The sequence below is a fragment of the Odontomachus brunneus genome, unplaced genomic scaffold, assembly GCF_010583005.1.
Source record: "Odontomachus brunneus isolate Ranch 3 - 2012 unplaced genomic scaffold, Obru_v1 Obru_scaffold_122, whole genome shotgun sequence".
In the NCBI taxonomy this organism is placed as follows: Eukaryota; Metazoa; Arthropoda; class Insecta; order Hymenoptera; family Formicidae; genus Odontomachus; species Odontomachus brunneus.
Genome location: NW_022639572.1, coordinates 12,826 through 35,708, shown reverse-complemented (window position 1 = coordinate 35,708; position 22,883 = coordinate 12,826). Strand labels below are relative to the sequence as shown.

The 22,883-nt window shown below is 30.3% G+C and overlaps 6 protein-coding genes across 7 annotated transcripts in view; 3 read left to right on the top strand and 3 right to left on the bottom strand.

The window, feature by feature from the left end:
- The window catches only part of LOC116849638 (nuclear pore complex protein Nup88), a 79,389-nt gene extending 76,395 nt beyond the window's left edge, over window positions 1–2,994 (top strand). The window contains exons 7-13 of the mRNA XM_032826981.1: window positions 267–427; window positions 660–745; window positions 1,083–1,327; window positions 1,561–1,671; window positions 1,808–2,034; window positions 2,193–2,441; window positions 2,519–2,994. Of these exons, the coding sequence (XP_032682872.1) occupies window positions 267–427; window positions 660–745; window positions 1,083–1,327; window positions 1,561–1,671; window positions 1,808–2,034; window positions 2,193–2,441; window positions 2,519–2,600 (1,161 nt within the window). The 3' untranslated portion in view covers window positions 2,601–2,994. The remainder of the gene's footprint in view (window positions 1–266; window positions 428–659; window positions 746–1,082; window positions 1,328–1,560; window positions 1,672–1,807; window positions 2,035–2,192; window positions 2,442–2,518) is intronic.
- Window positions 2,877–6,527, bottom strand: LOC116849637 (FK506-binding protein 15). Of its 2 annotated transcripts, none has more exons than XM_032826978.1 (12): window positions 6,448–6,527; window positions 5,931–6,098; window positions 5,279–5,798; window positions 5,003–5,209; window positions 4,871–4,906; window positions 4,613–4,798; window positions 4,340–4,519; window positions 4,065–4,281; window positions 3,734–3,960; window positions 3,485–3,619; window positions 3,211–3,393; window positions 2,877–3,098 (listed from the first exon to the last, which is right to left on the bottom strand). In XM_032826978.1, the coding sequence occupies exons 1-12, from the start codon at window positions 6,525–6,527 to the stop codon at window positions 3,027–3,029; spliced, it is 2,211 nt and encodes a 736-aa protein (XP_032682869.1). In that variant the 3' UTR covers window positions 2,877–3,026. The 2 variants fall into 2 exon arrangements, with proteins under 2 accessions (XP_032682869.1, XP_032682871.1); XM_032826980.1 differs by having other exon boundaries at window positions 3,806–3,960.
- Window positions 6,528–6,935: 408 nt separating this feature from the next.
- Window positions 6,936–12,091, top strand: LOC116849635 (golgin subfamily A member 2-like). The gene is made up of 13 exons (XM_032826976.1): window positions 6,936–7,159; window positions 7,576–7,668; window positions 7,889–8,437; window positions 8,517–8,712; window positions 8,823–8,988; window positions 9,104–9,245; window positions 9,341–9,520; window positions 9,632–9,850; window positions 9,926–10,111; window positions 10,249–10,500; window positions 10,656–10,983; window positions 11,430–11,618; window positions 11,752–12,091. Exons 1-13 carry the CDS (start codon window positions 7,115–7,117, stop codon window positions 11,952–11,954), a joined length of 2,748 nt encoding a protein of 915 aa, XP_032682867.1. The 5' UTR covers window positions 6,936–7,114; the 3' UTR covers window positions 11,955–12,091.
- Window positions 12,092–12,271: 180 nt separating this feature from the next.
- Window positions 12,272–13,493, bottom strand: LOC116849641 (60S ribosomal protein L35). Its single transcript, XM_032826985.1, has 3 exons — window positions 13,344–13,493; window positions 12,827–12,963; window positions 12,272–12,545 (listed from the first exon to the last, which is right to left on the bottom strand). Exons 1-3 carry the CDS (start codon window positions 13,344–13,346, stop codon window positions 12,314–12,316), a joined length of 372 nt encoding a protein of 123 aa, XP_032682876.1. The 5' UTR covers window positions 13,347–13,493; the 3' UTR covers window positions 12,272–12,313.
- A 391-nt stretch (window positions 13,494–13,884) lies between these two features.
- On the top strand, window positions 13,885–17,319 carry LOC116849636 (ribosomal protein S6 kinase delta-1). Its single transcript, XM_032826977.1, has 6 exons — window positions 13,885–14,345; window positions 14,459–15,565; window positions 15,696–15,826; window positions 15,894–16,752; window positions 16,831–16,926; window positions 17,033–17,319. The coding sequence occupies exons 1-6, from the start codon at window positions 14,250–14,252 to the stop codon at window positions 17,135–17,137; spliced, it is 2,394 nt and encodes a 797-aa protein (XP_032682868.1). The 5' UTR covers window positions 13,885–14,249; the 3' UTR covers window positions 17,138–17,319.
- LOC116849634 (structural maintenance of chromosomes protein 2) lies at window positions 17,176–22,006 on the bottom strand. The gene is made up of 8 exons (XM_032826975.1): window positions 21,680–22,006; window positions 20,986–21,408; window positions 20,631–20,909; window positions 19,682–20,455; window positions 19,025–19,612; window positions 18,296–18,917; window positions 17,913–18,166; window positions 17,176–17,773 (listed from the first exon to the last, which is right to left on the bottom strand). The coding sequence occupies exons 1-8, from the start codon at window positions 21,845–21,847 to the stop codon at window positions 17,348–17,350; spliced, it is 3,534 nt and encodes a 1,177-aa protein (XP_032682866.1). The 5' UTR covers window positions 21,848–22,006; the 3' UTR covers window positions 17,176–17,347.
- Window positions 22,007–22,883: the final 877 nt, after the last annotated feature.

Below are 22,883 nucleotides of genomic sequence, written 5' to 3'. Positions count from 1 at the left end.
CGACAAATATCGACGTAACGAAACATATATTTATGTTCTGATACATTCATCCATGAATACTAATACAAAGTGTTCCCGTCAAGTATAAATCACGCAGGTTTTTCGTTACGTTTTTGCTTGTCAGTCGATGATGGGACGTAGTTTCGCTCGTAGCAGCGTGTTAACTTTTATATTTTAAAAGAAAAGACTTTTCAACTACATATCTCATTATGAACATAAATTCTACGTTCTCTTCTTTTTATCATATGATAAATTCTTTTCTTCAGACTTGGTCACAGTATGGCTCAAACTATAGTCTTCACACGCCGGACGATGCGCTCTACGTTTATGAATGTGTCGAACTGGAACTGGGTCTCCTCTTCACGGACGATGATAAAAAATACAATTGTACCATTTATCTTCACGGCGATAAGGGCAACAAATCGAGGTATTAATTAGAAAGAATGTTCGTGCAGAATATAAATATGTATGCAAAATATAAGTGTGAGGACGCTCCAAAATTTTCGCAATTTCTATCATCTACGAATAGCTTATTGAACAAAAATTTATTTTTTCTCTCTCGACAAAATAACGATAATTCCTTTTTGTGTTATATTTGTGTTATTATTAACTGATTATTTACTAGTTATAATTTAATTATTACCGCTTATTTGTACCAGATACTTTTGTTCGCATAACGCCGGGATTCACATGGTGAGTCTGCCGATGGTTTCTCAACTGGAGGAATTTATAAACGTACCTAATGGCAAGTAAATTTATGTTACTAAGTAAATGATATAAAAGCAAAACTTATATTCTTTATCCTACAACATTTACGATAAAGTTATCACAAGTTATGAACTTATATAAAAGCTCTTTTTATACATGTCAATTTAAGTAAATAGATTTTTATATTTGTTTCTACTGACAATAAAAATCACTGGTTAATCTATTGCTTGTTAAGTATAAAAGCAAAATGCAAAGTGAGATGTGTAAAAGGATAAAATTGAAGAATTCTATTTCAGCATCTCTAGAATATAGAGAATATATATTATTATATATATTTCTATTTTTTATTTAATTAAAATTTTACTTTTTTCTAGATAAAAATGATAGTGACTTACCTTCTTTGTCGAACCAATCGACTTTGCAATACTTATTTTCCACAAGAACTAAACACACCAGTGTAGACGAAGCTACACCAATATTCGGTTTCGGTCTCCTTCAAGAACCCTGCGTTTTAGTCGCATTGCTGCACACAGGTGTTGTCGTCGATCTTTCGGTCATAGATCTGCATTATCTTCCAATAGCGAAGCAACTCGAACCTATCGCCAACACTATGAAAACAGTACGTATTATATTGCAATATTATTCTCTATGTAAGGATTACAGTGCTTTCATCCTGAAATACTTGCGAAAAAAAGTTTATCTCCGTTCTTATATTTAAAAGATATTTCTAGAATTATTTTAAGAATTTCAATAAACAAATTTCTTTTTCAAAATGAAATAATGATTTCGAAAGTATTAGTTACTGAATGATAATGTAGTTTGTAATGAAGTATACTGGTTCTTCCTTTTAAGGTAAACAAGGAGTCGTTCGACGCATACATAAAAAAATTGTTAAAACGCGACATATCGCAACCCATAACTAAAATAGGATCTCGCTCGATGTCTTTAAGCGAGCGTTTAGAGGTAAGATACGAGGATATTACATGAATCGATTGCAATAATTACAAATTAATATTTATAAAAATTATTAGGTGCATAGAAAGTTTATAATTAAATTCTGCAATTATAACAATCGAAAATGATTTTTTTGACGTTTCAGCTTTTGTATCACGCTACAAATATATTTCGTACCCAACACTTCGTTCGACACGACAAAGTTCGGGAAGAAATCAACAAGAAAGTACATGCTTTGAAAGTTTTGAAAATCCATCTATTAAAGGAACTCGATGTTTTAACGAAAACAAAGAAAGAATTGCGAGAAACCGCGGAGCGTTTAGCCGAGCGATACGAAGAGATCAATGACGAACAAAAAAAATTAGCATGTAGGTGAGTGATAATTGTTTCATTATATACTTAGACGACATTTAAGTAGCCACCGCCTCAGATAAATGTAATATTATTGATATTTAAAAAATGAAAATAAAGCACACAATATTTTACTAAGTTGTTGCACAAGTAACATTTATAAATTATTATACTTTTAGGGCAGAAGAAGTTTTACGACTGGTAAATTACAAGGAACCCTTTCTGACAGCTGTCGAACGAGCAGAGGCGGAAGAATTGAAAAAGATGGACATGAAAATGCACAGCATGAAAATCCGACTTGAACAACTCAAGAAAAAATCTGCTCAACAAACTGTGCATGCAGATGTCACCGAATCCAATGAGAAAAAGAAAGAAATTGTCTTCACACGTAATCAAGAGGAAACGATAAAGGAAAACCTTGGCCAAATGTATGTGTGATTATTTAATACAGTTATTCGTATGATATTTTAAAATTTCAGATTATCATCATTTCCTTTTTTTACAGGGCAAAAAATATAAAAAATTTAATAGCCCAAATGAAACAAATCAAAACGGAGGTTAGTTTGTCGTACATTAATAAACAATAAGTATTATTTTTATAAACAAGTAAACAACTTATATTTAAATAAATAATGTTCTTGTTCCATAGAAAATTTTATAATTTTACATATCTTACTTTAAACAAGATTTGTGAACAACAAAAAATTTTAACAATTCCTCGCAAAATCACATACCTTTCATATTTCTGATCCACGATCCAAAATTATTAAACATTTTCTATGTATTATTTTATTTAGTTTTCTGTGTATTGTTAAAAGATTACAATAACGAATAACATATATAAGATCATATAATAGAAAATATTCAATTTATAATAAAAATACTCTTTATTAATATATCTGACTTATATAAAGAATTACACTATACAAACTTGTTAAGAATATAACAGAAATATGCAATATATTAGATATATGTGACAAATTAAAAAATCAGCTTGTATCGCAATTAATCAATCATTCGGTATCAGTTTCATCGATATCGTCAAGTGGAACGGGGGGCGGTTCGTTTTCAAAGACAGGCATGATCTAGAATGAAAAAATGTAATCTTAGAAAAAAGTTATTATCATAGGAACATGTATGTAAGTAACGCAAGTTTCCTTTTTACTTGCGTTGCTCTAAACAATAAAATGTGATTACTGTAGTAGATCTTGAAGTTTCCATGGATTTTACCGGGATATTATCAGCATTCTCTACGTTTAATACTGCTTTCTGAGTATGTTCCCCAACAATATTGGAAACTGTGGAATTTACAGTCTTACTTACTTCAGAATTTTCATCATCTTTACCAGGCTCTTCATTCAGCACTTGCAAAGTGATATGCTAAGTGCAAAATTTTGATTAGAATATTTTCATAATATATGCATAATATAATATTTGCATTTGTCGTATGCATCACATATACGTTTCTTACCTTTATTGTATTTGCAATAATGGATTTTACATAATCAAATGACAGATTGGAATGTGATTTATCCGCAAGTTTTTCTAATAATATATGATATGTTTTGTTCATTATTTGCTTTATTTCTTTATTTTTATTCTCAATCTGTAAAACAAACATAATATATCAATATGTCAATAATAATGATATGTGAGTGAAATAACATTGAAATGTTATAAATAAACATATATGAACAATATTGAAAAATATAATCATTACATCTTTCTGTCTGAATTTTGCCTGAAAAATGTTCTCTTGCCTAGACAGAGAAAGTATATTTTCTAAACTAACATTTATTTCTTTATATTGTCTAATAATATTTTGAGCTTTATCTAAATCCTCTTCAGTCATTTTCAGATCATTATTTGTATCAGTTAACCTTGTTTTCAACTCTTGAATCTTTTTATCTAAATTTTCATTGGCTTGCAATAATGATTCCTTTTCTCCTATAATAGAAAAGATTAATAAATTATTAAATTTATATTTATAAATTAAAGAGAATGTAACACACAGTTGCTGTTTGAATAGTATTTCGGATTTTAGTTATCACCTTTGGACTTTTCCAACTCATTTTCTAAAGTGCTTATTCTACTTTGTAACTCTTGAATTTTCTCGTTGGTCGTATCTTTATCAGTATTCTTTGGCAATTCATTGTCGTTCGCTCCTGTTCGAGATGCATTGAAAGCTAAAAACATTCTCCAAGAAGCATCCAACGTCGCTTTATCGCTCGTAGGTGTTGTTGCATTTTGAAGCTCGAGTGCATGAAACTACACACGTAATATTTTTATAACAAATATGTTATTGTCACTTTATTCACATGCATACCTTATCCAGTAGTTTCTGGACATTATCGGATATCTTGGACATTCCCATTCGTATTTCCGCATTTGTTATTCTATTTTCCGATAGTAACACATTGATTCCAGGATCTAGAGCAGCTGGTACTGTACGATTTACAGTCTGTGGTACAGGATACATCTGATTGTCCATTGCTACATAATGTCCCTGTAATTTCACCCATTTTTATTTCTTAAATCTGCATGTCGCATTATAATATTTCTCGAAATATTTATTGAATATTTAACTGCTAATATATACGGGGAAATATGGTGGTGTCCATTGCGAAGTCAGTGGAGGTGCAGCAACTAATGGCTTATAAGTATTAGAAACTACTGAAGGCACTTCTGCTTCCGGTCCCGTAACTTTCTGAGCGTTGCTTTTCTTCTCTTCCGTTTGTTCGTGCAACGAGTTCTTGTTCTGCAAAACTGCTTCTGCTTGATCAATCTAACACAATATATATTATTTTTACAAAATAGAAAATTTGCTCCCACGAAGAGTCTATAAACTATAACCAACCTTTTTGTGACGAGGAGACTTATGAGGTACATCATCCTACAAAAAAGTATCAACAGATTAACACAATATATTTTGAACTGTAATTATCAGATTTATGGATATATATTATCAGTAATAAGCAGAATAATAAACCTCAGTGTCTTCCGAATCCGTGGTCAAAGGTACAGGAATTTTTGGTAGAATAGATTGACCCATTTTAGCCATTCTCGAAATTATGGAAGCTTTTCCACTAGTTGAAACATTGGGTATGAACGAATTATCTTCTGGCACTTGTATATCAGTTATCTCTATTATCAACATAATATCTCTCTCTTTAGGAAAGCCAGGACCTAAACTAATCTATGTAAAATTATTTAATGAACAATTTTGTTGCCATATATTGTGTTTCACAGAGATTTGCTGAAATACCTGTTTATTAGGAGGTAAAAATAAAACTCTCTTTAGTCCCTTGCCACTGCCTAAAAGACTTCTCTCCCAATTATTGTCCGTTGATATCTCTACTGTCATTGTTTGCAACATTGCAAAGTTTGTTTTAAAAGGTTGTACTATCTCAGTTCCTACAAAATATTTAATGCATATGTTGTCTCCTTCTTTCGCAATTACATCTGTATCACTTGGCATCAAATCTTGATAAATCACATCCTCTCCTTTCTTTTGCACTGCGAAATAACGTGACAATCCCACTTCTGTCACAAACTCTAGATAACTCTCATTATTCTCAAATAAGATCGACCAATTTTCTTTGTTGTCATCATAATAACTGCTGTAATTATTTGCTTGTACAGTATATACAAAGTCACGTGTCACTGTAGCAACAGATATATATTCTTGTTTGTTCTTGTATAAAATTATTTGGTATACTCTCGTTGTTACATTGCCTATTAATGCCATACCAAGCTTTTTCATAGAGACATATCGACCCTTTTGCCTAAAATACAATTAGATTTACTATTACACACTTGAACATATAAAACATAAATATTATAAGATTTTAATCACACATATTACTATATCAATTAGATAAGAATAAATAGTACTCTTAATAGTTCAATATGATTACAATTTAAAGGCATGTATAGCTTTAGCAATCAGAACTTCTGTTTTAGAAGGTGATGATGTAGTTTGTTGTATATTATATCGAGTATTACTCTTCTTAGAGGCTGTTTGCTTAACAACATGAGGATCTCCAACTTTTGATTGTAGTCCAAAGATAGCAGCCAAATTGGACCTAAAAATGCAAAAGTTGCAGTATATCTGACAATAAAATATAAATTTGTTATTATGCAAAATTAAAATTGTCAAAATAAAAAACTAATTCAACTTTATTAAAAATAGTAATTTAAACGACTACTCATTAAATAATTAAATTAGGAGGATAACATTTGACAATGTTTATTTTACATATGTACACCATATACGTTTAAAACAAAGTAAATATATACTTATAAAAAGAAAGATATAAAATGCAGAAAATATAATTACGAGAAATAAGTTTGTTATTAATTAATAAATGTGCTCTCTCTCTCTCTCTCTTTCTCTCTGCAAAGTTATATCCAGTAATATAAATTAATACACACCCTCCTGAGGGTACAAAATCGGGTTCGTCATCATCTCGAAAGATTTTATCAAGATTGGGCAACTGATTTTGTGCACTCATGATTAAAGAAACTTAATATAAGTAATGCGCTTTAATCACATGTGTATAAGATAACAGAGGAAATGACATTTATTTATCACTTGAAAGTCGGCACTGTTATTATTATATCACAAAAAAAAAGACCGAGAGCGCGGCAACAGCGTTTCGTCTAATATAATTTGCACTAGAGTTACATTCTAGTTTGCACAACTATTTGCGTCATCTATACATCCATCTTTAAATTAGAACTATTTCGCTACGCCCATTTTCTCTGGTACTGCCGATAATTATGGGCATAGCATGGACACACACCAAACGGAGATTTTATCGACAGGGCTAGAAAATGAGCGTAGCGAAATAATTCGAACTTAAAAATGAGTGCAGATGGCGTATTAAACAGTTGTGCGATTTCAAGCATCGTGGCTACTCTCAGCCTTCCTCTGCTGAAACGTTGTGCGATTATGTGGTTACACGTAGACGTGTGGTATAGCCTCCGCTGACTTGACGTTATCTTTACAATATTTTCCATCTTTGACGATGTAAAGTGTTTCTAGAATTTTGCATACGACGTAACGCTTGACGAGTATTGTGCAACGAAAACTCGCACGATGAATCTAAGTAAAACAGAGAAACTGTTAGCTGCTAAGAAAAAGGTAATGTAACACTGACATTTTGACATCATTGACAGTTTGCAAAACACTTGTGCATCTGAATATAATTAGTGTACGAATTATCTAATAACTAATATGCGGCAATAAACATGTTTTAACTAAATGTTGATTTTTATATAATGTTGTCCTTTGATAATAATATCTATATTATGCAAAATTGACACAAATTTTTTTTAAATCTTTTAATAATCCAAACTGAGTAATCATGTGATGCAAAATAAATAATAAATAAATATTAGTTTAATATATAAATATATTAAAAAATTTTATATATAACTTTTGCGAATTATTAGAATGTGATATACAATTCATTTTTTATATTTCTATTTTAATTTAAATCTTAATTAAAATAGAATTTATATCAATAAAATTATCACTTTATATGATTCTTATTGCAGTTAAAAGAATTCCAACTTCAAAAAAGATTGCAAGCACAAGAGGCCTCAAACAAACCACAAAATGCAGATGTAGTAGATGAATCTATATCACGGGTAATTACTTGATAATACACATAAATAATTTTTTTTATATATGTTACAATCTAAGTTAAAATGAACTTATTTTAAAACTATCGTAATATTAATTTATATTTACTATACGCACACACATAAAATATAATTGATATAATTAATATAATTGATATAATTGATATAATTAAAGTCTAGATTTTGATATATCAACGATATGCTAAATAAAAGAATTTTTTAACAGTGCCAAACAAATTACCAAAGCATAGAGACGGATAAATCTTGTAATCAGAATGAAACAAAACACACAGAAAATTTTTTACACTCTGAGAAGCACATGGATGATATAAATGCTATATATAAAGAAGAAAGTATATTCAATGCTGTTAGTGATACTAATAACTTAGTAGACACAACTGAAATTAAAACAGCAACAAATAACAGTCAAATAACAGAAAAGAACTCAGTTTTAGAATATTGTTCAGAAGAAAATACATATGAAAGTAGTGATAAAAATGCCACACATCCATGTCTTCAAGCTGATTTACAGTTTAAGGAAAATGATGGAAAATATAAATTAAATATTACGCCATCTAATGGACCATCAACAGTACAGAAGGAACATTTATTAGAAATGGCTTCAGAAGTTGCTAATATATTAACTGATGATACAGATGATAATGAATCCACTCTAGATAACCTGGATGCAAAATGTCGCTATCAATTTGTAAATACTTATCTGGAAGAACAGAAACAGCTTGTAAATGATTTACACGTTCGAATCAGTTGTTACGTGAGTATAGTTGAATTCACTGCAACTCTGTTGTATATTATATTATGTACTAATATTATTTTTTATTAAAATAAAATAGCATAGCAGAGTGACTGAGTTAGAAGAAATTTTAGCTACAAAAGATTCTGAATTTGAAGCTAGGCTTATCCGTGAGGTAAATCCTTTAAAGGAACAATTACAGGTTCATGCACAAACTACTGGTATTTTAATAGCAGAAAAAGCAGAACTGACAGCAGCTTTGACACAAAGTCAGAAAACTGCAAAACAAAATTCAGGTTAATAAGTATGCATATAAAAGAGATATCTGTGAATGTATAGAATTTATTTCATAAATATTTCAACACACACTCACAACATTGTGATAATTGCATCTTGTAATATTTAGAGGAATTAGAAGAAATGAGTGGAAAACTGAAACACAGTCAACTCCGTATTAATGAACTCGAAAAAGAATTGGTCCAAACCAGAAGTAATTCTAATGACAGTCAAAAAAATGCTCACCAAGTACAACAAATCTATGACGACCTTGAAAAGAAGTATTACGAACTCAGGTACTATACATAAGTATTACATTATAATATTGTAATTATTTGATGTTAAAAGAAATAAATAATGATAATAATAAAATAACGCATTAATATTACAAAAGAGTCATTTTATTTATAGAAAAGAAAAGGAAGACATGGAATTAGAAACGTCAGAATTAAAACAGAAGCTGAATTTAAAAAATACTGAATTCATCAGTTTGCAGCAGGAATTTCAAGAGAAAGCAGCCTTACTTTCATTAAATGAATTGAGGATACAACAGGTAATCCTATACGAATTAATTCTATACAATAATCCTATACAATAATTAATGATTATAATATTAAATTCTGCATTTGACAAATAATTTAATTATAGTTAACTGATACATCACAAACATTAGAATCTCAGCATCAAGCTGTAACAGTATTGGAGCAACAGTTGGCTCAAATGAGAGAGACTTTAAAATTGGTAAATAATGAAAAGGATGAAGCTAGCAGACAGTATCAGAATTATGTGCGACAATTGGATGCACAACAAGCAAAACTGCTTAATGAAGTATTAAAATATTTATTATATTATTTTTTATTTGTAGAAAAAATTCGTAGAATTTTTAAATTATATATAATAATATATATTATATATAATATATATATTGAATAATTACAGCTTGAAAATGAGAGAAAAATAATCAATGATTTCGAAAATAGAGAGAAAAGTTATGTGCAACGTTTGTCGGATTTAGAACAACAATTGCAACATGAAAAAGAGAAAAATGAAGCTTTACTACCATTGCAAGAACGTAATGATGATGTAAATAGCTTAATGAAAAATATTAAAGGGTTAACTTCGCAACAAGAAAGACTTCATGCTGCATTATCTGAAAAGGTAAACTTATTCATTGTAAATAATAACTTAAAAATTTATAGAAAGAAATATTTGTCGATAATATAACGTTTTCAGGATTCGCAAATTGAAATGTTAATGAGGGAAGTGCAAGAACTACGAGATACAAAAGATAATGAAGCGGATGCAACAAAATTGGTGCAAGCTCTAGAAAGTGAAAAACTTGGTGCATCTAGGGCCGTTTTACAAAACCAACAGTTGAAACAACAATTAACTGAGATGGAAAATGCTTTTGTTACACTTGTAAGTTATACATACCTATGTGATCATTGATTGATATAATATTGAATAATTCGTTTTTATTATGTTATTAAACAAACTTGTATCTCTCTCTCTTTAGTTTTTTAATAGAATTATATATAATAATTATTTTTTTCCAGAGTAATGCTAAGTTAGATTTAACAGAACAGCTTCAAGCTGAACGAAGTATTGGCAGAAAATTAAATGCAAAATTGAATATTGTTGAGACAAATGTGGATAATTTGAGAGAGAAATTAAAGGAGAAGGAAACATGTTTGATGGAATTAGAAAAAGAAAAATTACAGAATGCTCAAATTACAGATCAGATGCAACACTATCAAGCTCAGTCTCACCATGCTCATACATTACAACAAGAACTACAAAATGCTTTGGTACTCTGCGAACTTGTTTAAATAAATTGATAATTTTTTAATCTATAATTTTTTAAGCTTAACGACGATATAATTCATGACGTGTTATTAATTAATTGCCATTAATTATTGGAATTTTGTGTAACAATTGTAACTTATATCTAAAAAATGTACAGATTTCTATAGAAGAATTAAAAAAGGAAAATGAAGAACTCGTAAAGAAATTAGAAGCGAAAGTACAAGAAGGGACAGTTTTGCCAAAAATATCTGTAAATGTTAATGGAGATCAATATATGACAAGAATAATGGAAAATGGTGATGATATAATAACAACGCAAAGTTTACCACTGCCAGAAGATAAAAATACTTTGGGTGATTCTGGGCCTATTACAAAATTAGAAAAAAAGTTTAAAGAGGCAATGGAAAAAGTCGCTGAATTAACTGATGAAAAACAAAAACTGGAACATTTGGTCCTCCAACTTCAAGGTGAAACCGAAACTATAGGTAAGCTGTACTATTTTTAACTGCAAACTTATCTAGAGTAATCAAACTTGGGTATTATTGTAATACATGATTATATCTTACAATTAATTTTACATAGTCTGTTAATTAACTTATCTTAACATTCATATCATATCATATCATATCATATCATATATCATATCATATCATATCATATATATATATATATATATGTGTGTGTGTGTGTGTGTGTGTGTGTGTGTGTGTATATAAACATATGCACAAAATCATTATATTAAATTTTGCATATATCAAAATATGTACATATACATACAGTTATATATATATACAGTTGTATATATATACAGTTGTATATATACATACAGTTAAACTCTTTTTAAATCATTTACAAGTTATAAATATTAATAATCTATAAATTAATAATCTATAAAATTGGAATATCTGATTATCTAAGTATATTTATATAGGAGAATACATCACTTTGTATCAAAAACAAAGAGAAATTCTAAGAAATAAATGGAAAGAGAGAGAAGAAACTTTCCGTCAATTAGTGGAGCAATGTCATCAGCAACAAGAACAATTACACAAGCTAAAAATATTGATTACTGAAATGCTTAAAAAACATCCTACAGAATCTTGTGTTCAATTATATAAGGGTAAGTATGTGTGTGTGTATCTCTCTCATCATATGAAACTTTTCAATATACAATTTCTAAAATTTTTCCTTCATTATATATAAAATAAAGAAATAAGTATAATGGATATATACTTATATATTATTCTTTACAGATATACACGTTATTAATCCTGTAATCCCAAATGATGATGATATTAATGAGCAAGAGAATGCAGAATTACATTTGATTGAAGATAAAACGACATCACAGATCCTTGATCTTCTAACAGAAATCAAAGACTGTAAAGATATATGTATTACTGAACCTAACTTCCATCCGTGTCCATGGTGCTCAGGAAAGCTTATTACCGTATAATCGTGAATAATATAAATTCATTTTAACATTTGTTATAATAAAATATCATATTTATGTAACATTATACATACATATTAGCTTATACAATAGACCGTAATATCTGTATATAAAAAAAAAACTTTTAAATCTTTTCTAAACTTGTGTATCAATTTCTTGAAAATGATAGCGTGAAAAAAGTTTGTCAGAAGGATTACTTTATAAATATACAGTGCCTTGAATAGTTTTGCAGATTGAATTTTTCCATTATACCTAGGTGCTTAAAACTTCTCTAAATTTATGAGAGTATCATGTTTTTCTTTTAATAATTAATCACTTGATATTTTAGGAAATTTTTATTTTGCATATTAAAGATGTACATGTTACACCTTCAAAGCATACTTCCTCTGTGGGAATGCAGAACGCTTGCGTATCTCCTTTAATGTTTTCCTGCTAGCCTGGTATGGTGTAAGAACACGGCGCAAAGCCCTGGTTTTCTTGGGCCTTAAGTCAAGGGGCTTGTACTTTTTGTTCTTATAGAATAAGCGAAGATTTTCTTTCTGCTTCTGGTGCATAATAATGTACACACGCGCGATAGCTTTCCTCACAACACGACTGTAAAAAAAAATTATAATTTATAGAATTTTATAATTTATTAGAATTTATATTGTATAATGTACAATTAGTTTAGAAATACTATCTAGATAACATCTAGATACTATCTAGTATAACAAAAAATAACATTCCATTAATATAATTTAGATATTTTAAATTAAGAATTAATTTTAAACACTGAAATATGTTTAATCACAATAGATAACATCTATAAACTAATAAACATTACATAAGATACAATGCAACAATAAATTATGATATTGGTGATATTAAGAACTTACATCTTGGATAATTTTGAAGCAGCTCCTCCAGTCACTTTAGCCACCCTCAAAGTAGTCAATTCTGTTTTCAACTGCTCAAGCTGCTTAAGCAGCTCCTTTTTATCTTTGGTTCTTAATTCAGAACACTTTACTTTTGCCTAAAAAATGGTAAAAATACAGATGTTAAGTACATACTATACATGTTGGGTATCAGTGAAAATTATACTATATACGCATTATTAACTTAATCATAACACTAATTGTTTAAATTTATCTGAAAGAAAATCGCTGCATAGAATACAATTTTTTATTTTCCACCCAATTCGTAATTTATCAATTATCACACTGTCGGTGTTTCATGATGCAAATTGAATAATAGGTTATGCTACGTAATATTTCTTGTTAGAAGGATTGAATAAAAAAGCCACAGTTCATTGATTTAATCATAGTAATCACAAAGCTTTTATCAAATAACCATAGTACTTTAAATGTTGATGTTTTAAATAAATGTGGATTATTATTTTACATATCGACTAACCATCTTTAAACGCGTTCTCTCACCAAGGATGAACAACAAAGAAGTAGAATGGAGCTGCAAACTGTAAAATTAATGGAGAGCAGGGTAGCCAACACAAAATAAACACGCCCAAAGTAGATGACGCTACTGCTTCCGTGTCCAGAGAATGATTATGGCTCCTGCACATAGGATGTGGTAATGCTTACCGCGCGGTGGAAGTCCGCACGACAGCCAATCAATATATTGTTTTTCCGTAAGAGCTAGAAGGTTATTACGGAAAACAACATATTGATTGGCTGTCGCGCGGACTTCCGTCGCGCGGCAAGCATTACCGCGTTCTATGTGCAGGAGCCATAAGGCTGATATTTCACGTGTCGTACAAGCTTTTTGGATACGTTCATTGGTGACGAACCTAGAAATACTCTATTCGCCAACCAATAAACGTATCCGAAAAGCTTGTCGTACGACACGTGAATAGCACCCTGACTCAGATAATTTCTAGAAATTCTCTATCCGACAACCAATCGTCTTATCTAAGTTATTTTTCGTGCGGTGCATGAAATTATAGCCTGATTCCCTTCTTGTTACTGTTTATTATATAAAAAGAGTGGCCGATTGTCACTGACAGTTGATGACAATTAGTAGCTAGTACAGTTTTATGTGACATTATCTGAATATGTGATATTATATATTATAAATCTCATAAACGTGCTTACAATATAAAATAATTTATGTCTCTCAAGAATATTAATAATAAGTATCATCAGCATATCAGTTCCATATGCATAATATGTGCGATAAAACGAAAAAATCAACACAAAAAAGAGATGATTTTACAATCACTTATATTTGACACAATTATGACAGACGAAGAATCTCAGTATTGTTAAAATAATAAGAATCTCATCAGTCAGTATAAATTAAGCAATGGCACCCGCAAAAGACAAATGGATTAGACGTTTTATAATTCCTGAAACAGCAAGACATAAAAAGGGCTTCACAATTTACAAAGTCACTTCTATGGTATGATGTTATGCTTCATGACATAATATATTGGTTATTGCTTTCTCAATTTTAATCATTTATATCGTACAACAATATCAGTCCGATATTATTAAATCTTCTATATTTTACAGGTGTTCTTGAGTTCTTCTCATGAAGAGATATCAAAGGTCTCTGTATGGAAGCGTTACAATGATTTTAAGAAGCTTCATTCAGAGCTCAGTAATCTGCATAAGCGTTTAGGAGTAAAAGAAAGCTTCCCAACTTTTCCCAAATCGAAATATTTCGGCAGATTTGAGGCTGAAGTTGTAGAAGAAAGAAGAAAATATGCCCTTAAATTTCTGGAATTTGTAGGACGATACTCGTACTTATATTCCAGTGATATTTTTATAACATTTTTTGAAATTAATCACGTGGATAATTGCAATAGTGATTGTGCACATTCCATAAGCTCTGATACATCGGAAGAGGATCGTATCGCTGCTTTAAATAATTCTGTGCTCACAAGTGATACCATAGCACAAAGTACTTTTCAAGTGCCATGTCTTTCTAAAACATCTCATAACGTTCTCACGAACACATGTTCTACACTGTCAAATATTTGTATAAATGAGAATGAATTTTCTGTGTCTCCAAGAATAATTGAATCTCACAATACCATTGATTTACAGAATGCAAGTATTAAGGACGATGAACAAAACTATAAAATGGTGAAGCAATATAAGCAAAATACTACTAATCAAGACTGTGATGCACATATAAGAAATACAAATCTTGACAGTAACAGAGTAACACTAAGTCAGGACGAGTCAGGATTTGACTGTCTGAATAACAATATTATTAAGACTCTTTCAAATTGCAACACTACTCATTCTATGTGTTCTATGACACAAGCAGACTCTGCACAATATATTTTAATAGCTGCTGGTCATATGAGTGCAGCCTTCAAGCACGAATCTATAGCAGAATATAAAGAAGCTTTCACACAGTACAAACTGGGGATATCCTCTCTTATAACTGGTGTACAGTTAGATCCAGACAGTACAAGAGCGGCGAGTATAAAAGATAAAATATCAAAATATCTAACACAGGCTGAACAGTTATTTAATAGACACTTAAATTGCAATATCTCATTAGTAAGTAAACCTGTGTCAGAGCTCCAATACTACAAAGTACTTAAAATCATGAAATCCGTGATGCTTGCAACAGACATACGTGCAAATTGTAACAGAATCATAAAGGTAAAAAATCTTGACTATATATTTATTTTTATATATAAATTCTGATTTTATTATAAATTGATATCACTTAATAAGAATTAGACTATAATATCTATATTTTTTATAATAAAATAATTGAGATAATATTTAGTCTATAGAAAAATCTGTTCACGAGGATAACATAAATAACTATGTATTATGCAAACAAGTGCCATACATGGTAGATTTATACGCATGTGTTGAAACTGAGACAACTGTTTTTCTGATCTTACAAAATATAAGGTATGAGATGATAATTGTACATGTAACTTGTGCAAAGTTTACTTATATAATTTGCATTACATTGCAGTTGTGGAAAATTATGGGATTTTATAAAACTACATTATAAAACATCTAATAGTTTGAATTCAAATCACACATGTGCAAATCATGTCAACAATGAACTTGATAGCAACGAAAATACTCACAAATTAAGCAAAACAGATAAAACTATAGAAAATGATAAGTCACAGGATAAAAATGTGTGCTTAACAGATGGACAGAGTGATATCTATAATATGGAGGTACCAACTATACAATTGTTAGAAAAATCACAAAAATTGTTACAATCCGTAAGTGCGACATTAAGAAGAAGCAATTCTATCGCTAGTCGATTAAACAAATCCAAAGAATTGAAATATTCGGAGAACATGTCACCGCTGAATGCAAAAATTATTACTCAGTTATCGCGAGATTCAGATCTTAAAAGAAATAACGATACTAGACGTACCTCTAATGAGACAAATACTTTAAACATCAATCGTGCCATTAATGTAAATAACCATTCAACATCAAATAACTACTACAATATTTATGAAACACAATATCCGCATATGTATAAAGAAAATAATGCTGATGAAGACCAAGAGCTTTGGCAAGTACCTGAGGCTGTAATTCGATCATGGTCAGCTGAAATTCTTTCAACCCTAGAAGCACTCCATCAACAGGGTGTCTTTATTTTCGATTTCAAACCTGACAATATTCTTATTGACGATATGGGCCACATAAAGCTCACTTATATCGTACCTCAGCGTAATATAGAATTGTCAAAACTGATGTACCCATATTCATCTCCAGAGTCGGCGACCTTTACCCCGACCATTCTCGTCACGTCTGCCACAGATATTTGGAGCTTTGGAATTATTTTGTATGAGTTACTTACCGGCACTGTATGTATAATTATAGGAATTGCAACTGCACCAACAATTAGTATAAATAATAATAACGTTCAACATTTGTTTTTGCAGAGGTTTGCTGTTAAACATCCTGGATTATTTCATTCACATTCCGCAATTAGCATTCCTAACAAATTATCTGAAAATGCGAGAACTTTATTACATGGTGTAAGTTTACTTGTATAAATTATTATTAAAAAAATTATTATTAAAAAATTATTATTATTTAAAAATTCTTTAAAGATTTAAAAAATTGTTTACAATATTATTACAGATTCTGAAATATCATCCAGACGAGCGATTGACGATAAACGAAATAAAGCGTCATCCGTTCTTTGCAGAAATTGATTGGTCCAGCATAGTCAATTCTCAAATATAATATTTATCATTAGATAATTAACAAATACAGCTTAATTGTTAATAATTATGTAGGTGTATTTATTATTGTACATTCAAAATCATATTAGAACTTATATAAACTAAAAATGTATCTTAATACTATATAAAGTAGTTACACAAGTTGACAAAAAAATAAAGGAAATATGGATTCTCTCATGAAAATATATGCATTTATATGTGTGCGATACAATTATTTAGATCGTATTTTTTCAGTTCTACATATCGTTGACATACCATCCAAAAATCTAGTTGTAAACAAAACATTAGCATTGTTAAACATTCCATCCTTTAAGGACACAACTATAAATTGCGAACACTTAAAATGTCGTTTTAACATTGTACCAATATTTTCCGTATGTGATAGATCTAAGGCAGCATCTACTTCATCCAGAATGTACAACGGAGCTGGCTTATAAAGAAGCATAGCTAAGACTAGTGACAAAGCAACTAGTGATCTTTGACCACCGGATAATTCTCCTAATGACTCTTTCCAAACACCCGAAAATCCAACCTTCACTTCCAGACCATCCATTATTGTTTCATTCACCGGCGGTTCTAACTTAGCATTGGCTCCTGGTAATAAAGTTCCAAATATAGAACCAAAGTCTTTGTTCACCTAAGAAAAAAAACGGAATTTATAAATTTCAGAAACTGTGAGTTTATATAAATACAGATTCAATATTTCGAGAACTGCTCGTTGCACATATGAGCATGTAAATGTACATGTTTTTATCTTACAATGAAATATTATATACCTGTTCCCAAGCTTTAACCAAAATTTGTTTTTTCTTCTCATCTAAATGTTTAATGGTTTCAAGAATTTTTATCTTATCATTTTCGACTATTTTCTTCTTTTTCATAGTGTCATTATATTGTTCCTCTTCTTTATCAAGAAGGCTAATGGACCGTGTATTTATATTGCGACTTAGCTTTTCACGTATTCCTTCCAAATGTTGTATTTTTGGTCCTATTTCCTCTGGTTTATTAACTTCAAAATCATATATACCTCCTAAAAAGTAAATAAACAAATATATGACAAGCTTCTTTATAATCATTTAACAAAAAATTTTACCATTTATTGTTTATATCAATTTTATATTAAATTCATTTAATCTAAAATTAAAGCATTTTTTCATACCTTTATTTCCAAAATAAGCTTTTTCTTCATTAATCCATTCGTATGTTTCCGCGAACTCTGAAACCTTACGCTTACAATCCGCTACGCATTTTTTAATATTGTTAATTTCATGATTTAATTTTTTAATATCCAACTCAGATTCTTTATTTTGTTTAATGAGATCTTCTTTCTTTGTCAATAAATTTTGCATCTCTCTATTTTGCTTATGAATAATATCCTTTTGTTTCTTAACATTATCTTGATATTCTTTAACTTTACTTTTAATTTCTTTCAATTGTTCCTCAAACATTTCCCCTTTTTCTTTAAACATATTACTTTCTTTCTCTGCTTGAAGTAATTGTTCATTACCACTTTCAATAGTTTTTCTCAATTCTTTAATTTCTAATTCAAGCGTCTCTGATTCTTGTTCTCTCTTTTGCCATTCTTTATGACTCTGTTCTGCCTTTTTCTTTAAGATATTTAGTTGATTTTCAACCTCCTTTAATTGTCTTTCTCGAATATTTACTGCATCCTTCAATCTCAGTTCTATATCTTTTGCACGTTTTGTGCTATCTCTTTCTAAATTCTTTGCTGTGATCATTCGTTGCGTAAGTTCTTCAATAGCTGCATTCAAAGAATCCATCTGAAAATAAACGTATAAGTATAAATGAATGTACATAGTCAAGATTTTCTTTTATGTTATGATTATGTTGTATCTACTAAAGCAAAATTATTTATGTACATATGTACCTCTTCCTTGATCTTATGATAAGTAGTTTGCTGCAATCTTTGACGCACAATACCAATCTCGTAAGTCAACAAATCATATTTTTGCTTTAATGATGTATATTGTTCTGTAGTTTTTTCAACATTTGATAAGGTAGCATCCATATCTTTCAAAAGACGTTCTTTGTTATTTAATTCATTCTGTGTTTCTTTCAGTTCTTCCAATTTTAATATAATTGAGCCAGATTTCGCTCGAGCACCACCAGATAAGGTACCAGCTGGATCAAAAAGATCACCTTCCAAAGTAACACACTTCTTCATGATTCTTTCATGAAATGCTATTTTCTTGGCACTTTCCATGTCTTTGCATACAAATATTTGACCAAACACCCAGGTCATTGCTGATGTAATTTCCTGTGGAAAATCTATAAGAGACAAGGCAGGTTGAACATTCTCTTTTCCAACCAGTCTTTCTGCTAAATCAATAGTTTGTCGATCCATAGGTCTACCGGCCACTCGATTCAGTGGGATAAATGTAACTCGTTGTTGTAATTTTCCATGTTGAAGTATTTTCTTACTTGTGGTTTCCGCATCTACTATTACATTATAAAGCTGCAACATAATTACATCTGTGAAACAAAAAAAAAAGATTTCAGAAAAATGTAAATGGAGTAATATTACCTTTCCCCCTGCAGCAACCTCTAAGGCATAAGCATTTATTTTATCTTTTACATTAAACAACTTGCACACTGTGCCTTTTACAGATTTCATATTAAAATTAGGTTCAGGCTTCTGATATTCAAATCTCGTTTGAGGATGTCTCGATTCAAACTGATCAATTTTGTCATGCAATGATCTTATATCAGCAATCAAGGTTTGTCTTTGCTTCTTCAGATCTCCCGCATGGTTATCAGTATAATTCAATTTTTTCAATTCATTTTCCAAATTTTTTAATTTATTTTCTTTTGTCTCTAGATCCATATTATACTTTTTGTATTCATTTTCAGTATTATGCATATCTTTTTGTTTCCTACTCAACTGCTGCCTATTGTGATTCAATGTCATTTCACATTGTTTAAGCTCAGTTTGCGCCTGTATCATACTCTGCTTGGCATTTATTAGTTGTTGCTCCAATGTTGCATTTTCGCCATCTTCACTCTCTAGTAGACCTGAACTTATTTTCTGGTACTTCTCTTGTGCTTCTAGCACTGCTTCAGCATCCTTTTGATCCATTTCCTTCAATTCTTGAAAAAGACTACCCACTTTCTCTATTACTTTTTCCTTTAATGTAAGTGCTTTTTTATCATCTTCTATGTTGATCTTTATTTGCTCCATTGTTTTAATTACTATTTTAATATTCTCCTTATTACTATTAGCTTCAGCTGATAATTTAATCTGTTTTTTTTCATATTCCTGCAGTTCATGCTCTAATGACTCTAATTTATCACCTGTTCCCTGTTAGAAATTACAAATATTTATTTTGACACAATGTGAATCTAACAAAATATTATTCAAATTGTCTTTGATGTAATTATTGAGAAGATTACATAATTATTACTACTAAATTGTTACTATTGAAAATTTATGAAAAAATAATAGAAATATAATAATAATAATAGAAATATCATACAGCTTTCTTTTTCTCCCATAATTCAGCATATTTTGCCTCAATATTTTTTATTTCTTGTTCACCAACAGCTATCTCCTTCAGCTTTAAATCTATTTTATCTTGAACAATCTCAACATTTTCTTCTGCATCCTCACTATTACGTAAAGCAGCAACATATTTCCATGCAAGATAAATTCTTTTGCTGTGTTCAAGTTCTCTTTCTATCCGTTGAAATTCCACATATTGTATTCTCTCTTCCTTCAATTTATCTAATTTTGGACCTATTTCTTCTTTCAAAATCTAAACAATATATAACAATTAAATATTAAGAAACATATATGAAATATATAAACACCAAACTGTGTCAACAACATACATTGTTTATTTCTTTTAATTTTTTATCCTTTTTTTCTATAGTGATCAATGCAGACTGTTTCTTCTTTTCATACATTTTTGTACCTGCTGCTTCTTCCAACATAGACAAGATTTCGACTGGCTTCATATTTAATACTTTCGTTATTCTTCCTTGCATGATTAAGAAATGTGGGTTATTTACATTCAATTGAACAGAGCAAAATAAATCCTGTACACGTTTATTTTGTACATTTGTCCCATTAATCATATACTTATTCTTCCCACCAATTACTACTTGTCTTGTAATAACAATTTCTTCATGGTGTTCATAACCCATAGGAGATGATTCTCTGTCATGATTATCAAATGTTATCGTAACACTAGCTTTTTTTATTCCTGCTTGGCCCGATTTATAAACTAAATCTTGTAAAGAAGTAGCACGAACCTGTATTAAAATAGAGCAATCATATTTGTTATATATGATAAATTAATAATTTGAACATTAATAAATATTACATATAAAATGTTATAAACTTCACACCAACAGCTTTAAGTGATAATTTTTTTTATAGTATTAGCATAATATAACTAAATATAATCTAAGAAAAATATCGTCTACGTTACATTACAAAAATAAGGCTATGTTGGAGTACTATTTGATAAAGTTAAATCAATATTATTTTATTAAAAGAATACATGTAATACACAAAATATACCTGACCAAGATTTGTAATACCCAGAACAAAGCATATTGCATCTAAAATATTCGATTTTCCACTACCATTAAATCCTGTGATCGCGTTAAATTCTTTATCGAAACCGTTTATTTCGATTCTTTTGCCGTACGATTTGAATCCTTCCAGCACCATCGATTTGATATACATAATGAAGTAATAATAGTAATGTTACACACACATACAAAACACTTAATATTAACAACGATTTGTATTACAAATGTTCCACTTGTAAAATTCAAACAGATTCTAGCAAATAAGCGCCGAAATGGCTTCCGCACACAAGGCTGCGTTCAGGGGGTCGAATGTGTATCTCAAATCGGAGTGAAAATGACAAAAGTGAGCAAATTTACTAGCATATATGTAACTTCATTGGACAATGCCTAGTGAATTTGCTCACTTTTGGTTGCTTTCCAACAAGAGACACAAGTCGATACAAATATCATTCTATCTTTGTTCCACATTTAGGATGCTTTCCAGCTACGTTACACTAGCTGCGTTTCGAAATTCACTGTCAGTACTAAAATTCTATAATATACGTAACATAAACTATAGATTTTCAGTACTGGTAGTGCATTTCGGAACGCAGCTACTGTGTTACACAAAACCAGTTTATTGGTTACATATTATCTAATGGCTCCTGCACACAGGACGCGGTAATGCTTGCCGCGCGGCGGAAATTCGCACGACAGCCAATCAATATGCTGCTTTCTGTAATAACCTTCTAGCTCTTACGGAAAAACAATATTGATTGGCTGTCGCGCGGACTTCTGCCGTGCGGCAAGCATTACCGCGTCCTGTGTGCAGGAGCCAATAAGGGTGCTTTCCAGCTACGTTACTATAGGTCTGTTCTTTTGCTCTGCACTGCTGCACTGGTGCAATAAGTTAGAGTGAGACAAATATATATTTGTCTCACTCTAACTTATTGCACCAGTGCAGCAGTGCAGAGCGAAAGAACAGACCAACTGTGTTACACAAAACCAATTTATTGGTCACATATTATCTAAAATATCTTGTAAGATAATATGCAACCAATAAACTGTTTTGTGTAACACAATGTACGTAATTAGAAAGCACCGTAAAATATCTTGTAAGATAATATGCCACCAATAAACTGGTTTTGTGTAACACAGTGTACGTAGTTAGAAAGCACCCTTAGTGAGTAACAAAGGGTGCTTTCCAATTG

What these genes read in the sequence shown, in the direction of transcription:
- LOC116849641 (XM_032826985.1), bottom strand. An exon ending in GCTTCAAAATTATCCAAGAT is followed by an intron (nt 12,546 to 12,826) that starts GTAAGTTCTTAA and finishes TTTTTTTTACAG; the next exon opens with TCGTGTTGTGAGGAAAGCTA.
- LOC116849636 (XM_032826977.1), top strand. Translation starts at nt 14,250, where the DNA reads ATGGCACCCGCAAAAGACAAATGGATTAGACGTTTTATAATTCCTGAA. An exon ending in TTTACAAAGTCACTTCTATG is followed by an intron (nt 14,346 to 14,458) that starts GTATGATGTTAT and finishes TATATTTTACAG; the next exon opens with GTGTTCTTGAGTTCTTCTCA. An exon ending in CGAGAACTTTATTACATGGT is followed by an intron (nt 16,927 to 17,032) that starts GTAAGTTTACTT and finishes ATATTATTACAG; the next exon opens with ATTCTGAAATATCATCCAGA.
- LOC116849637 (XM_032826978.1), bottom strand. Translation starts at nt 6,527, where the DNA reads ATGAGTGCACAAAATCAGTTGCCCAATCTTGATAAAATCTTTCGAGAT. An exon ending in GGACACCACCATATTTCCCC is followed by an intron (nt 4,520 to 4,612) that starts GTATATATTAGC and finishes GTGAAATTACAG; the next exon opens with GGACATTATGTAGCAATGGA. An exon ending in AAACTTCAAGATCTACTACA is followed by an intron (nt 3,099 to 3,210) that starts GTAATCACATTT and finishes TTTTCATTCTAG; the next exon opens with ATCATGCCTGTCTTTGAAAA.
- LOC116849634 (XM_032826975.1), bottom strand. Translation starts at nt 21,847, where the DNA reads ATGTATATCAAATCGATGGTGCTGGAAGGATTCAAATCGTACGGCAAA. An exon ending in GTATTACAAATCTTGGTCAG is followed by an intron (nt 21,409 to 21,679) that starts GTATATTTTGTG and finishes ATTTTAATACAG; the next exon opens with GTTCGTGCTACTTCTTTACA. An exon ending in AGGTTGCTGCAGGGGGAAAG is followed by an intron (nt 19,613 to 19,681) that starts GTAATATTACTC and finishes ATTATGTTGCAG; the next exon opens with CTTTATAATGTAATAGTAGA.
- LOC116849635 (XM_032826976.1), top strand. Translation starts at nt 7,115, where the DNA reads ATGAATCTAAGTAAAACAGAGAAACTGTTAGCTGCTAAGAAAAAG. An exon ending in AACTGCAAAACAAAATTCAG is followed by an intron (nt 8,713 to 8,822) that starts GTTAATAAGTAT and finishes TGTAATATTTAG; the next exon opens with AGGAATTAGAAGAAATGAGT. An exon ending in ATGAATTGAGGATACAACAG is followed by an intron (nt 9,246 to 9,340) that starts GTAATCCTATAC and finishes ATTTAATTATAG; the next exon opens with TTAACTGATACATCACAAAC.